Source organism: Protopterus annectens, chromosome 2.part1 (genome assembly GCF_019279795.1).
Source record: "Protopterus annectens isolate FY-2018-M chromosome 2.part1, PAN1.0, whole genome shotgun sequence".
NCBI lineage: Eukaryota > Metazoa > Chordata > Ceratodontiformes > Protopteridae > Protopterus > Protopterus annectens.
Window position 1 is genome coordinate 1,444,100,566 of NC_056729.1, and position 15,107 is coordinate 1,444,115,672.

Sequence of the window (15,107 nt, forward strand, 5' to 3'; positions counted from 1 at the left end):
AGTTCCAGATCTATTGGAGAACCTCCAGGCATGCAAAATAGTGAATGTATTAAGATTAGTGTATACTCACTATAAGACAGATTGGAAAAAAATGTTACTAAGGAAAGCGTGGGGGAGAATAGAAAAATGGATATTGTATATAGGTTGTTGGAAGCAGAAGTTGGGGAACTGGAGATGGATAAGGAAAAGCACCATACAAAAACATTCAGTAAAACATGGAGAGACATTAAAGCACCTGGTGAGAGAAAGAGAATAATAGCTATAGGAAGAAGGAAGATACATAAATTGCAACAAAATGTAATGTGGCAATAGAAGTAAAAGCAACAGGAAATTAAATACTGATCCCAACCGCTAGTTGGAGATGAGATAGAAACCTGAGAACAAGAAAGAGAAAAAAAAAGATTATTCCCTGAGGCTAGAATGAGAATATGTAGGGCTAAAATGTAGATGGAATAACAGAGATAGAAAATTGATGTAGGTAGGATTAGACTTAGAGCTAATAAGGGAAACATAAGAGGATGGGAGAAGTTCCAGAAGACTCATTAGGCCAAGGAGAAAATGACTGAGAGAATAACAGAAAGTGAACAGAAACGCAGAGGAGACAATGGGAAGGCAATATAGAGGATGAAGAATGGTTAGAAATCCTCAGGCTCCCAAGGTATATATTAGAAGCCTAAAGACTTAGAATATTTGTATGGAATTCTCCACAAATATTTTTACACACCAAGTAAGTTAGCCAGAATATTCCTGACAAGAGGGATGTGCTAGAGGTGTGAAGGAGAGAGAGGTATAAGGGAACATATTTTGGGAGTGCAATAGATTATGGGAATTTTAAAGAGGGTATAAATTATATTTTAAAGAATAGGAATACTGGACATGGAATTAGCACCCAAACAATTTCTACTAGGTACCAGAGGAGAATACCAGCAGCAGTAAAAAGTTTTGTGGGACTGTTAATGACATTATGTAAGAAAGCATTAAGAAAAAGATGGAGAAGGACAGAGACTGTACTGGGGAGGAAGCAATACAATTATTGGATCAAATTGCCACAGGGGAAGAAAGAAAGTGGAAATAGAGAAAAACACCAAAAATAAATGGCAAAGTTAGAAGACTGAGAAGGGGACTGAGGAGAAGACAAGAGTAAAGGAGAGAGAAATGGAGGACAAGAGCCCAATGGAGGAGCTTCATACACACACTCAGAAAAATAAGTGGCAGTGAATATTGAGTATAATTGCCAGCTGTGACAGGGGGTGGATTGTTTACAAAAGTGTAAAAAAACAGTATAGTTAAATAAAACAATAATATTAGAGAGACTGCATACAGTCAAATGTGTTACAAAAAACAGAGTTGCTCATGGTAGTATGGTGAGAATAAAAATTGTTAATTTTGGTTTTAGACGTGACCCAAATGTATGAACAGTAGGAACAATGGGCACCATGAATTCAGATTACCTAAAAAGCTGTAAACACTATATCTGAAGTAGGAACTTCATTTGTCAGCAACCTTTGGGATACGGATCCGATCTCGGATCCGAGCCGGCAACTTTTACCACAGCATAGATCCGAGCTCCTAGCTCCTCCCTTTACCCATAATCCCCTGCCAACCCTGACTGACCTCAGATCTAGTTTGCCACGCTTCAAGCTTACAAGCTGGATTTCAAGCTCCTGGTAGTTCAGTGTATTTTGTGAGAAAAACTTGACTTTTTTTAGTACTTTCTCTTGTGTGAGTGTGTAAGACTGTTCAGGTTCCTTCTTTTATATCTTTTTTGTAGAATTTTTTCCCCCCTACCCTCGCTGGTTCATAGTGTGTGTTTGTGGTGTGTGTAGGGGCCTAGTGAGTGTGTTTTCGGTACAACAATGTCAGAGGCCCCTAAAGCCATCTTTTCAAAATGCACCGAGTGTGGCCACAAGCTTTCTCCGGCGGATGGCCACACCCGATGCGTTAGGTGCCTTGGGGTTGAACACCTCACTTCGGGATGTGCAATTTGTGCAGCGTTCAACCCCAGGACACTTAAGGACCGGAGGTCGAAGCTGATCCTGGCGGGCCTTTTGCCCCTGGACTCGGCTCCGGCCTCCGGTTCTTCGGTGGCCGCTACCCAGCCCTCGGTGGTAGCCACCCCTGTCTCCCTCCCTCCGGAGGAGAGGGAGGCCGGAAAAACCAAAAGGAAGGAGAAGCACCATAAGTGGTGGGCCGAGGACTCTTCCTCGGCCCCACCCACCAAGTGGGCTTCTCCATCCAGGGTTTCTGGATCGCCTCCTCCTCGGCTCCGGTCCCCTTGTTTTTCACCGGGACCTGGGGAGGAGGCGACCCGGTCCCCGTCGAGGTCATCGAGGTGACACTCTAGGTCTGCCTTGGTGGTCTCGTCGAGGTCCACCTTCAGTATGTCAGATGCAGACATAGACCGGATGATGAGGAGGTTCATCCAGGCCCAGCTGCAGATGGGAGTGCTCTTGCCTCCCCCCCCCCCTCTCCGGGGGGGAGCTCGACCCCATTTTTTGCTCCAATTGCTCCTTCTCAGAGCATTCTGAGCCGAGCTGCGTCGGATCTGGGGGTGGGTCGGAACCGACAGTACTGGTTACTTCGGTTCAGACTGGTCCCTCGAGTTTGTCTGATCCGACCTCTCGGAGCCGTGGGCTGAGCTTCGGATCCGAGGGACTTTGTGTGACTTCGGCTTCGTCCCGGTCGGAGCACACGGGTCCTTCGGATCCGAGGGTCTCGGCCCCGGATCCGGTCCCCGCTTCGGATCCGAGTGGGAGCCGACTCTCGGAGCCTATCGAGAGTAGCTCCCCCTCGGCTTTCATGGTGGTGGAGAGGGCACTGTTGAGTGCATCCGGACCTCCGGTCCTGGCTTCGGCTCCCCCTGCACTCCCTCTCAGCTGGTCCGGGCTCCCATCACCCGGCCTTCGGGACAGCCTGCTTCAGCGTCTCTGGGTGTTCCTTTGGAACGTGATATTGCTGGTGAGTCTTCCTCGGACAGCCCCCCCCGAGGAGGTCCCTCACAAAGGAGGCACGTGGACTCACCTGAGTCCCTTACCGAAGATACGGACTTAGATGAAGGGGAAGGCTCCCCAAGGTCACCCCCCGAGGATGTCTCCTTTGGAGACATCATGGAAATGCTCAGGATTAGGGGAGGGTGGTCTGCCCCCAAGGCTTCCTCCGATGAGTCCGTATTCCTGGAGGCGTTCGAAGCAGGGCCATCTACCTCTTGGGTGTCCCCTCCCCCCGACCCCCTGGTGGACCTTATTTCCACCAGGGCTTGGAAGGTGCCGGACACTGTAGAGCCAGTCCCCAAGCGCCCAGATAGAATACTGAGTCCCCCTGCTGAAAGAACCCACTGGAGCAAAGGTCCACCTGTGGATGCCATGATGGTGGCGGCGGCCACCAAGAGAGAGCTGGCTCAGGAGAGCTCTGCGGTCCACCCGCCGAGTAAGGACTCTCGAGCGGTGGACCACTTGGGGAAGCGGGTCTTTAGTTCATCAACCTTCTCCATGAGAGCGCTGAACTATATGGCACACGTCATCCGGATGCAGCGAGAGCTAATAAAAGAATACGCTGCATCCCCCCCAGAGTCCATGTCGGAAGGAGACAAGCAACTGTACTCCTCCCGAATGTCTGCTCTACATTCAGTTTCCAATACCTCTAGGCGGCTCTTGTCACACGCCACTGAAGGAGCCGCTAGAGCTGGCGGAGCCAGCCTGGTAATTAGGTGCCAGGCCTGGCTCCGACACTGTGACTTCTCGGAACCCTTTAAGGCGTCATTTGCGAATGCCCCCTTTGATGGTTCTGCACTGTTTGGCAAAATCGTTCGCGACACTTTAGTCCAGAGCGAGAAAGACGGGAAGACGTTGTCTGCTGTCAGAGTCCGCTTCTCTGCTCCCCAGAGGTCCTTTTCCAAGAACCAAAAGGGTCAGAAGAAGATGTGGTTCCAAAAATCGCATCAGTCCCAGTCTGCTCTGGACAACCAGTCCTCTCATGGCAGAGGACAGGGAGGACGCCGCCCAAGAGGCAGAGGGGGTCCCAGAAATTTTGGGTCCAGAGAACCTTTCTCTGAGAGGCCCACGCAGAACCCCTGAGAGGTTGCCCGGCTGCTCCACTCTGGAGGCAGTCGGGGGGCGTCTTTCGAAGCACCTAGCAATGTGGGAGTCCATAACAACAGATCGCTGGGTGCTTCACTTCATATCCAGAGGTTACCAAATTCCCTTTATTGTAACTCCCAAAACCAAAAGCCTCCCCGACGTACCACCCAATCAAAGGGAGGCAGCTGCTACAGAAATTCAGCAGCTTTTGCAAAAAAGAGCCATCCAACCCGTCCCCCCAGATCAATTTGGATCTGGGTTTTACTCCAGGTTCTTTCTGGTGCCAAAAAAGACGGGGGACTTGAGATCCATTCTCGATCTCTCTCTCCTGAACCTGGCAGTACCCAAAGAAAAGTTCCAAATGGTCACCTTGCAATCTATTCTCCCCCTATTACGGGAGAACGACTGGATGTGCTCGATAGACCTCAAGGATGCGTACTACCACATTCTAGTGGACAGACGCTCCAGGAGGTTCCTCCGCCTCCGGCTGGGAGCCAGTCACTTTCAGTTCAGGGCCCTTCCCTTCGGTCTCACCTCAGCCTCCAGGGTGTTCACCAAAGTCTTGGTGGTCATAGCAGCCCACCTGAGGCTTCGGGAATTCAGGTCTTTCCGTACCTGGACGACTGGCTCCTCATCGCCCCAACAAGGCATCTATTCTCTTCAGGCAGAGATTATTTCCTCAACCTTGCTCCACGTCTAGGGTTGACTATCAACATGACCAAATCCTCTCTGGTCCCTACACAGGTAATAGATTTCATAGGGGCGAGATTGGATTCCAGAATAATGCTTGCCTTCCTGACTCCCGATCGGCTTCAGAACCTGAGGTTGCATGTCCAGGCCATTCTCAGACTTCCTGCTCCACCGGCGGAATTGATCCTGAGGGCTCTAGGGTCCATGGCGGCGGCTATTCCTCTACTGCCCCTAGCCCGCCTAAATATGAGGGTCCTGCAGTGGACCCTCCAAGTACAATGGTCCCTGTCTCGCAACCCCCTGTCCCATCCTGTTCCCCTAAGCAGGGTTTGCAGAGGGTCGCTCATGTGGTGGCTCAAGTCCGCGAGTCTCCACACGGGACGACCATTCTCGATGCCTTCCCCCGTCGCCACAGTGACCACGGACGCCTCTTGCCTGGGGTGGGGGGGCCACTATTCAGGCAGAACGGTCCAAGGCACGTGGAACGACACAGAGACCTCTTTGCATATCAATGTCCTAGAGATGAGGGCGGTGCTTTTGACATTGCAGGCACTTCACAGCCTTCTTCCGATTGGGACGATTGCAGTACAAACGGACAACATGTCGGTTGTCTGGTACATCAACAAACAGGGGGGAACCAGGTCTTATCCTCTTTGTCTTGAGGCCATGAGAGTGTGGAAATGGGTGATTTCCACCAACCGCTTTCTTATTGCAACGCACATTCCGGAACGGTCCAACATCCTAGCAGACAGGCTCAGTCGTTCAATTCTGACTCTGTACGAATGGTCTCTCAATCCTCTAGTAGCGAAACAAATATTTGCCCAATGGGGGCAACCCTGTTGTGATCTTTTTGCCTCTCCTTCAAATACCAAATGCAACAGTTACTTTGCTCTAATTCCCCCCTCAGGGGGAGTCCTCGAGAGACTCTCTAGTACATGCTTGGCCTCCCGGGCTCCTTTACGCTTACCCTCCATTGCCCATGATGCTGAAACTCTTACAGAAAGCCAGTCGGCTGTGGAGAAAAATGATCCTCATTGCCCCATTCTGGCCTCGTCAAACATGGTTCCCGTACCTGTGGTCTCACCTGATTCATCCACCATGGATTCTGGATCCACTCCCGGATCTCATTACTCACCCTCTGGGTCTTCCGGCCCCCAACCTGGTCAACCTCAAGCTGACTGCTTGGTTGCTCCAGTTCCACTCCTGATAAGGACTCCCGGAATCTCCTCACCAGTCAAAGCCATCCTAGTAGCAGCACATAAACCTTCCACCAGAAGAGTCTATCGAAGTAAGTAAAAACGTTTCTCCATCTGGGCGGAGCACCATCACTTGGATCCTTTCACGGCGCCTCTCACGTCTGTTTTGGATTTCCTAACTACCCTTTTTCATCAAGGGGCTAGCTGCTCGACAGTCAAGGTACAACTAGCAGCGATTTTGCATTATCATGTAGGGCATGAATCGGGCCCTCTAATTACTTCCAAGCTTTGTAAAGCTTTCCTCAAGGGTACCTTCCTTCTCAGACCTCCGGTCAGGGAGGTAGTACCCCCATGGGATTTGTCTTTGGTTCTCCAAGCCTTGACTAGCCCCCCTTTCGAGCTGGCGGCTACGGTTGATCTTAAATACCTCTCTTGGAACATGGCCTTCTTGGTGGCCATTACTTCAGCTAAAAGGGTCTCTGAACTTCAGGCTCTATTTAGCCTTCCATCCAGATAGAGTTTACCTAAGGATCAATCCTTCCTTTCTGCCTAAGGTATCTTCGGAAGCTAATATTAATCAATCTATTAATCTTCCCGTGTTCTTTCCCAATTACCAGAACAAAGGAGAATACAAACTGCATTCCTTGGATGTGCACAGACAATTACGTTTTTATATTCGTCGGACTGCTGGTCATAGGCAATCTGACCAGTTGTTTGTCTCCTTTGCCAAAACAAGTTTAGGCAAGTCAATTTCTAAAGTTACACTATCACGGTGGATAGCTAGTTGTATCCTCTTAGCGTATCAGAGTTCGGGAAGGCCTGCACCTCAGGGAGTCCGAGCTCATTCTACAAGGGCCGTCGCTACTTTGGCGGCTTTTAAATATAGGGTTCCCTTAGATGATATTTGTTCCACAGCCACTTGGGCCTCATCTCATACCTTTATCAGCCATTACAAACTGGATGTTGTCTCCAGAGGTAGGGCATCCTTTGGCTCTGCAGTGCTCCGGAATGTTCTTCCATAAAGGCCACCCAGGATTCAGGTAGCTGGGGACTCTGTCCCAAAGGTTGCTGACAAATGAAGTTCCTACTTCAGATTAAGAAGTTATGTACTCACCATAACGTTCCATCTGAGTAGGTATCTTCATTTGTCTGCAACCATCCCCCCCCCCTCCTTCCCCCTGACCTATAGGATCTGTCTTGGATAAGCCCCTTCCGGGGCACAATAACAATGCTTATATCGGGCAAACTTGATCTGAGGTAAAGTCAGGGTTGGCAGGGGATTATGGGTAAAGGGAGGAGCTAGGAGCTCGGATCTATGCTGTGGTAAAAGTTGCCAGCTCGGATCCGAGATCGGATCCGTATCCCAGAGGTTGCAGACAAATGAAGATACCTACTCAGATGGAATGTTATGGTGAGTACATAACTTCTTAATAACAAGACTAAAAAAATATCACTGCCAAAAAAAGAACAAAAAAAATATCTACCCAAACTATTTGAGTCTGCCACTTAAACAGCCATTTAAACTTTCTCTTAGCATTGCAGATTGAATGTCCAGTCTGAATGAAGAGCAGGACTTGCTTTGGCTATCTTTCAGGATATGTTTTGGACAATCTTCCAATTTCTGGGAACCTGAGAGGACACTTCTTAGAATTTTTCCAGTCGCTTTATAAATGTATGCAGCAGTAATGTTTATTATAAACACTACAGTTAAGTGTGAGGATGCATACCATAAGTATAGATGTTGAGTAATACTCTTTGATGCAAGACAACCTTATCCTGCCTGTTTGGATCCAGTGTTTGTATTTAGTGCTGTAATTAGTTAGACTTCAAGGATGTCTGGTGTGCTTTAGTTGTATTGGTAACATTAACCCATAGTATTTTGCTTCTTTTATTTATTAGTTATTAGCCTTGTAATTGAAGGTATTTTTTTGGGGGGGTGGTAAGTGTACTGCTTTGTTTTAGTTTTTTGTGATTTTACTGTACTATCTACCCTGTTTGCCTTTTCTGTATATGTATAAAACAGAGAGTATGGCAGACACTGCTTTGTCTTTTATAGCTGGGTGTCAATAATGACCATGGTTCAGGACTGCAACATTGTACCTTTAGTTTCATCCAGCTTCTGAAAATATTTGGGGAGGGTGACCTTTGCCTCTGAATAATTTAAGTTTATTGCATCTGTTTTACCATTTGGCAAGTAGAAGTATTTCTAAGCCTTTTAAAAGTTTGTGTCACTGCTTATAATCTTATTTAGTTGATCTTTCTGCTTCTACGGAAATATCAAAGTATAAATCCATGTTATTGTTTTCTGACTTTGGTGTATAATTTTTTTTGTTGGTTTTGGTCAGTACCATGATAGAAGTTCAGTTTGTTTGTAGTTGCAAAGTCTGTAAATCAAAAGATAAGTATATATGAGAACTTCTTACCAGCTGAGTGAATTTGAACTTGATGACTAAAACACTGGGCTGAGATTCCATCTCGTTAGATCACTGTACTTTCTTCACATTTTTCTTGAATTGCTCAGCTGTCACTAAAAGTGAACTAGAGACCGTTGATTGCTTTTTTTTGTGAAAGCTGATAAGCAGTTATAGTATTTTGTTGCAATGCACACAGGTCTTGTTCCAGATGAAGATGTGAGGGTCAGCGTTAAAGCATTGGCAGTGAGTTGTGTTGGAGCTGCTGTTGGTCTTCATCCAGGAGCATTTTTCAGCAAACTTTATAGAGTCCCCATTGAAGTTTATGAAAACAAAGGTACGTGTCCTATCACAAGAGTAATCAGACCAAAACAGTTGATGTTGTTTAACCTCCATTCTGTATTCCAGCATAGAAATGTTAATGAACTGTCTACCACAAGACATGCAAATCACTGTAGCTAGCTCATTCCTAGAAAAGATAAAACTGTTAGAGGTACTCTGTGCTGTTAAGCTGATCATTGTGAGTTGTTAACTATAATAATATAACTTTGTGGAGCTTTTTCTCACAGGACTTCAGAGGTTTTGTTGAGATCGGTTGGACTATCCTAGTTAAGAAACAAAAGTAACGCATGAACTGTAGTTTAATTTATTTATCTCAGCACCGTCTATTATGGTGTTTTTAAATAATGTTAAGACAATAGGAATCTATTAAAATAAAAAAAAAAGGTTTCCTAGATTTAGTGCACTTGCAGGGTAATTTAATGCATAGTGCTAGAATTTGTGTTAAATAATTGCTCCCACAGTTTCCTATTAAAATGAATGGGATTAGAACCCAGAGGTAAGATGTCTTGCAATTCCTTAATATTACTCCCTGCTCTCAGCATAGTAACGGGGTATGGCTTCCTAGTCCACATCCTACTGCTATGTACTTGAGTCTAGCTGCTCTAAGCAACCGGTCTGTGTTTACCTACTGACCTTTAGTCATGTGATTGGAAACATCAATAGGAGCAGACATTTTGATCTTCAGAGTTTTTTTTTTTCTTGTGTATATATTTTTATTTTAAGAATACAGGCAAACACCAGATATATCAGTAGGTTTATGTAATGATTCACACTATCCACAAAAGTGAACCATTCATTTTGTTTATCTTTTGCAGTGCTTGATAGTGGGAGAGGCTGAGTGTGACAGTAGCAAGCTGAAATATATTTCTGTGGCCATTACATTGTTTTCAGTATCTTAGTACTTCTGTATCAGTTTGAGTGCCAAAAGTGGTTATTTGTGTGAATTCAAAGGGTAGTTGCATTATCACAGTGAACTGATTGTTGATATGGTTTGCTTTGGGTAAGGACAATCCCTGTATGTCCATTACCAACAAGCAAAACATATTATCACGGCCATTCTTTGTTTCACTTTTTTCACAGTGAAACAGCAGTGGGATATGTAGAACTTGGCTGCCTTTTTTGTGGAGGGTAGAAGGGAGAAGGATGTGTGTGAAAGCACATGACAGTTACATGGTTAGGGTTCAGTGATCTTGTTTCAGGAAGGGGAAAGGTGGCACTTGCTAAGCCAATCCTGTCTAAATAGATTGCCTACTACTGCTTGTTTTGGTGTCCACCATTGTGACCTCCATTGGAAAACTATACTGCCAGAGACCACTGATTTAGAGGAATGTCTGCTTCAGAAAGATTTTTCACAGCCACTTGGACACTGGTTCTGACCTTCGCCAATCGTTAAAGCCACCTTTGGTGACGTGTTTCAAACTGAATTCAAACTTCTCAGCTTTTGTCTTTTTGCTGAAAAATTTAGATTACATTATTTGGGCTTGTTCACGTTTAGCTACAAATTTTATGAGGAGCAGACTAAAAATATGAGTACTTGTTTGGATTGCTTGCTGTACTTTACCTGAATATTGCTGATCTGTGTCTGCATTTTAGTTTGAATTGAAATTTTCCATTTAAAGTTTAGTTACTTTTATTTATTTATTTTTTTAGCTTTTTCTTGTATTACATTTGTTTTGTTTTAAGTTTTCTGTTCTGTTGGAGTTTTAAGAGGCCTTTAGCTAGGGTCAGTTAGAAAAGTTAGCAAAGAATTTGCAAACAGTGAATAACATCAGCTAATTTGTATGAGGAGCTGAGAAATAGCATTCCTCATTCTGCTAGAAATATTTGGAGGCATCTCTGTTTAGCTGGAGTGCTTGTTTGGCTTGCTGTACTCTCCGTGAATATTGCTGATCTCTGTCTGGATTTTATTTTTCACACTCACCCACCCAACTGTTGTATTCTTAAACTTGGTGGCTTTTGAGTTGCCTGCCCATACTTTAGATCTGATTTTGTACACTCCTCCCAGTCCCATCCCATCAGCTTATTCTACTGAGTATGGAGAGATCATTTGGGAAGGCCCATCCCCCTGAGTTTATTAACCTTGAATTATCATCTGTTTCCTCCCTTCCCACTTAACTTAAAAAAAATTGCACTTTATTACACTGATTTTACTGTATTTGTGTTTCTTCCTACTTTATTACTTTATTTTGCTTTTGTTGCTTGGTCTTATAAGTATTCAATTGCATTTATTCTGCTGCTTTTATTACTGCTTTTTAGTAGCCTGATTAAATTCTGTTATTCTAAGCCTTTTAGTTTTGGTTTAAACACTTGGGCTTCAGGACAGTTGTTTTACATTAAGGTTTGTAGTCTGCACTCTTGTGGGAGGAGAAGGTAACCTCTCCCCTTCTGAGCTGGAAATTGATGGTTAAAGGCTTATTGCGCCTGTTGTTCAAAGTGTCTTTGTTCTGGTTTAAGTACTTGGGTTCCAAACCAGTTATTTTACATTAGGAAGGTTTGTGGTCTGGATTCTTGTGGCAGGAGAGTGTAGCCTACACCCTTCTAAGCTGGGAATTGCTGGGAAAGGCTTATTGTGCTTCTTATTCTAAGGGTCTTTGTTTTGATTTAAGTATTTGGGTTACAGACCAGTTATCTCACACTAGGACGGTTTGTGGTCTACACTCTTGTGGGAGTAGTCTACTGAATTGCTGCTTTATTTGGAAGGTTTATGGTCTTCACTCTTGTGGGAGTATTATACTGAATTGCTGGTCTTTTTTAACTGTTTTTTTGCTGTTGTGATCACACTTTTCTGCACTTTGAATTTCTAGTACTACTGCATTTTATAGCATAGGCTAGATTCAGGCTTGCTGAACCTAGACTGTGTGGTATCATCTGTGCACTAAAACCAGTCATTGTACATTAAGAAGGCCTCCTCCTGCACGCTTGTGGCAGACGTGTGCAGACAAGGACCCATCTGAGTTGGGGATTGTTGGAATAAGGCTCAGTCTTGGGCTTTCTCTTAGGTTACTTTGTTTAAAATTATTTAACTGTGCTTGTATTTAAGCATCATGTTTGCACAGGTTTGGGCTCAGTTTATAGGAGCTGCTCAAGCGATTGCACTGCTGCCCCGTGAGCAACTCCATTGTGCATAGTGAAACATTGACACAGTTTTCTACCCCTAATCCTCCATAGAGTAGCTACTTTTTGTTAGTTTTGCAGCAAAACCTTGTCCATCTAGCCCACTCCCCACTAGTTGCTACAGTATGTATCTGCCATAATGGCTGGACAGTTTCCCACCATTTCTCCAGCCAGCCTGATTGTCATGGGCATCGTGAGGCAATGTAGCAATTGCCTCATGTTTACTGACAACAACCAGTTACTCCTAAAAAAAAAAAAAAAAAAAAAAAAAGTACATGTGAGAGATATATCTATACTATGAATTTGGAATCAGTTCTCTTACATAACAGACCAGATGTCAAACTGGTTGTCAGCGCACACAGTTCACTTCTTGCACATAAGCTCAGAATGCATAAACCCACGTACGTGGATGTACTCGCTAGAAACCTACCTAAAGATCAGAGACCTCACAAGGGCAAATCTACACTGCAGACCCAACAAAATCTACTGCACATAATAATACACACAACAGTGTCTCAGTAAATAACCCCCTAAGGTAAAACACCTCAAAACCAAATGTCTCGGTCATAAGCAACTCCATAGTGGGATACACATGTCCCCCTCACCAGGCTGGACAAGAAGAAGGTCAGGGTCAGCTGCCTATTAGGTGCCAGGATCCGTCAGATCATGTATGCACTCAGTTCACTCAACAACAAGTACTGTAATGACTCCTTCATAGTTAATGTTGGAGTGAATGACTTCAGACATGTCTCACTGGACTATATGAAGAGAGACATGACTGAACTCTCAGATTTTGTCCCACGCAGGTATGTCCCTAGCCCTAAACAGCATTCTACCTTCACCCATGTTGATGCCTCAATCTAAACAAAAAATGATTGACTTCAGCAATTTGCTTAGTTTCTTGTGTCAGTCCATGGGATCCAGTGTCTGTCAGCCTGGAAAGATATGGTCAACAGATCACACTGCCTTGCCAGACGTGGAGTTCATTTGTCGCCTCTGGGCTTTTGGTTACTGGCAAAGGTACTTGCCTCCCCCGTAGTGCCTTTTTAGGCAATATCATAAAATTCCTGATGGGAAAGAAATTGACTAGAGACCAACTTAAGGTTATGCTGCTAAATGCTAGGAGTCTCGGTCACAAGCAACACTCACTGGAAGTGCTCCTTACCTTGGAAGATGTCGATGTCTGTGCAGTCACAGAGATGTAATTCAAGGCTGCAGAGAATTGCAAAAAAACAATGCCTTCCACACGTTCAGACCTCAAAACGAGTGTGAAAGAGCCGGCAGCAATGGTGTATCCATCTTCAGTAAAGATAAATACACCTCAAGACTGGTCAAACAATACGACTCCCTAGAGCTACTCCAAGTCCAACTAACTGGAGGTAAAACCCCCTTCCATATCATTGTTAGCTATAGGTCTCCCACCATGAACCATGAGAACCACTCTGCCTACCTGGCCCTACTTGAGTCACTCACTATACAGCCAGAACCTTAACACCTTGGTCATGGGTGATTTCAACTATCCGTCCATCGATTGGGAGTCATATATGAGCACAAACACACTCACAGTAAGGTCTTGCACTTTGTTAATACAAATACTCTGGAACAGATGGTCAGCAGCCCCACAAGGGGCTCAAATGTCACATAATAGGTACTCACCAACATAAAGGATCTCTGCATTACCCCCTGTGTGTTGCCCACCCTGGTAAAGTCTGGTCATAAATCAGTCTCATTCGAAGTAACGATCATACCTGACCCCCCCCCCCCCAGCAAAAAGGATGAAAAATTTCTCCAAAGCAAACTATAGCTTCCTAAGCAATGGCATAAATAGTTTCAACCCCCAGCTACCACTGTCAACAATGACTCCTATATAGAGGTGTACACAAATGCCCTGTATAAACACCTATACCAGTGTATAGGCTCAGCTGTACCTGAATAGATCAAAACAAAGTCCTCACAAAATAAAAAGACACCCTGGTGAACATCAAGCATAAATAGGTTATACAACAAGAGGAAAAAACTAATGTCTAAGAACAAGAGGGAACTGACTCAGCAGAGGCAGGGCACCTTCCACAGCTTGAGCAAGCAAATTAGATATCTTGCAGAGTCCTCTAAAGCCAGTTACGAAGCTAAACTAGCTTCCCTAGCTAAGGATGATCACAAGGCATTCCTTAGCAGAGTCAGAAAACTAAAAGGGAAGGCCCAGCTTTGTGACAAACTAGTAGTGGATGGTAAGACTCGTACTGACCCTGAGAACATCGCCAAACCTGCTAACAGACAGATTTGGCACAACCTTCACCCTCTGTCCCCATTAACATAACCCAAAGCATACCTGTGACCAGTCCTCTACCTAGTATCGCTGAAGAACAAATCATAACCGCATTCTCCATGGCCAAAAACACAGCCTCTTTGGGACTGGATAACATCCCAGGCTGCCTACCAATGGTCTAATACAGGACCTAGCAGAACTACTTGGCACTGTCTTCAACTAGTCCAAGGCATTCTTTAGCTACATCTGAAACCTTAAAGGAAAAGCTGAGATTTGCGCTGAACTAGTTGTGAATGAATGGTACCACATGCAGTATACTAAACCAGTGGAAATAGCCAACCTGCTAGCGGACAGGTTCAGCTAAAACTTCTCCCCCCTGTCCTCACCACATATACCCCAAATCATTCCTACCACCTGATGTTCTTTGTGTTTCACTGTTGCAGTCATTACATTTGGGTAATCTTGCTGGCAGGTTGCCCTCAGTCGGCCTGAATTCCAAAGTCCTGGGTCCTGTGTCGGCTGTTGTCGCCCCTTCCCCGACGTCAGGTCATCAGGGGTATAAAAGAAGCAGCCGACACCATTTTCTTTAGTCTTTCTTGCCTCGCGGTGCCCGAAGCAGAAGCAGTTTGCAAGTGCCGGTCGGCCGACTCCTGAGATTTTCGTGTTCGAGTTTCAGATCCGAAGTCTTCAATAACGCTATGTACCCCGTTGGGGAAACTTTTTTCTTGCTTTTTTACCGATGTCAGTAAAACTTAATAATTGTATTACTTGTGGGAAGCAAATACCTCATAAGGATTTCCATTTATACTGTATTCCTTGCCTAGCCCTGATCACAACGTGCCTGGCTGTCTGTTTTGTGCTAGATTTAACCAACGCACTATTAAGCGTCTGTATATTTTTGCATCTAAGTGTTTTGGAAACGGATTTAACTACCCAGAGATGTCGTCGGATAGCAATCCGACTACCGTAGTACATAAATGTAAAGAAAAAGACAGAGAAAGGCAGTTGAGAT

The 15,107-nt window shown here is 44.9% G+C and overlaps 1 protein-coding gene across 4 annotated transcripts in view; it reads left to right on the forward strand.

Moving 5' to 3' along the window:
* The window catches only part of HTT (huntingtin), a 4,811,037-nt gene that overhangs the window by 1,197,196 nt on the left and 3,598,734 nt on the right, over positions 1 to 15,107 (forward strand). For all 4 annotated transcript variants that reach the window (XM_044062924.1, XM_044062926.1, XM_044062925.1 and 1 more), the window contains one exon: positions 8,573 to 8,710. In XM_044062924.1, the coding sequence (XP_043918859.1) occupies positions 8,573 to 8,710 (138 nt within the window). The remainder of the gene's footprint in view (positions 1 to 8,572; positions 8,711 to 15,107) is intronic.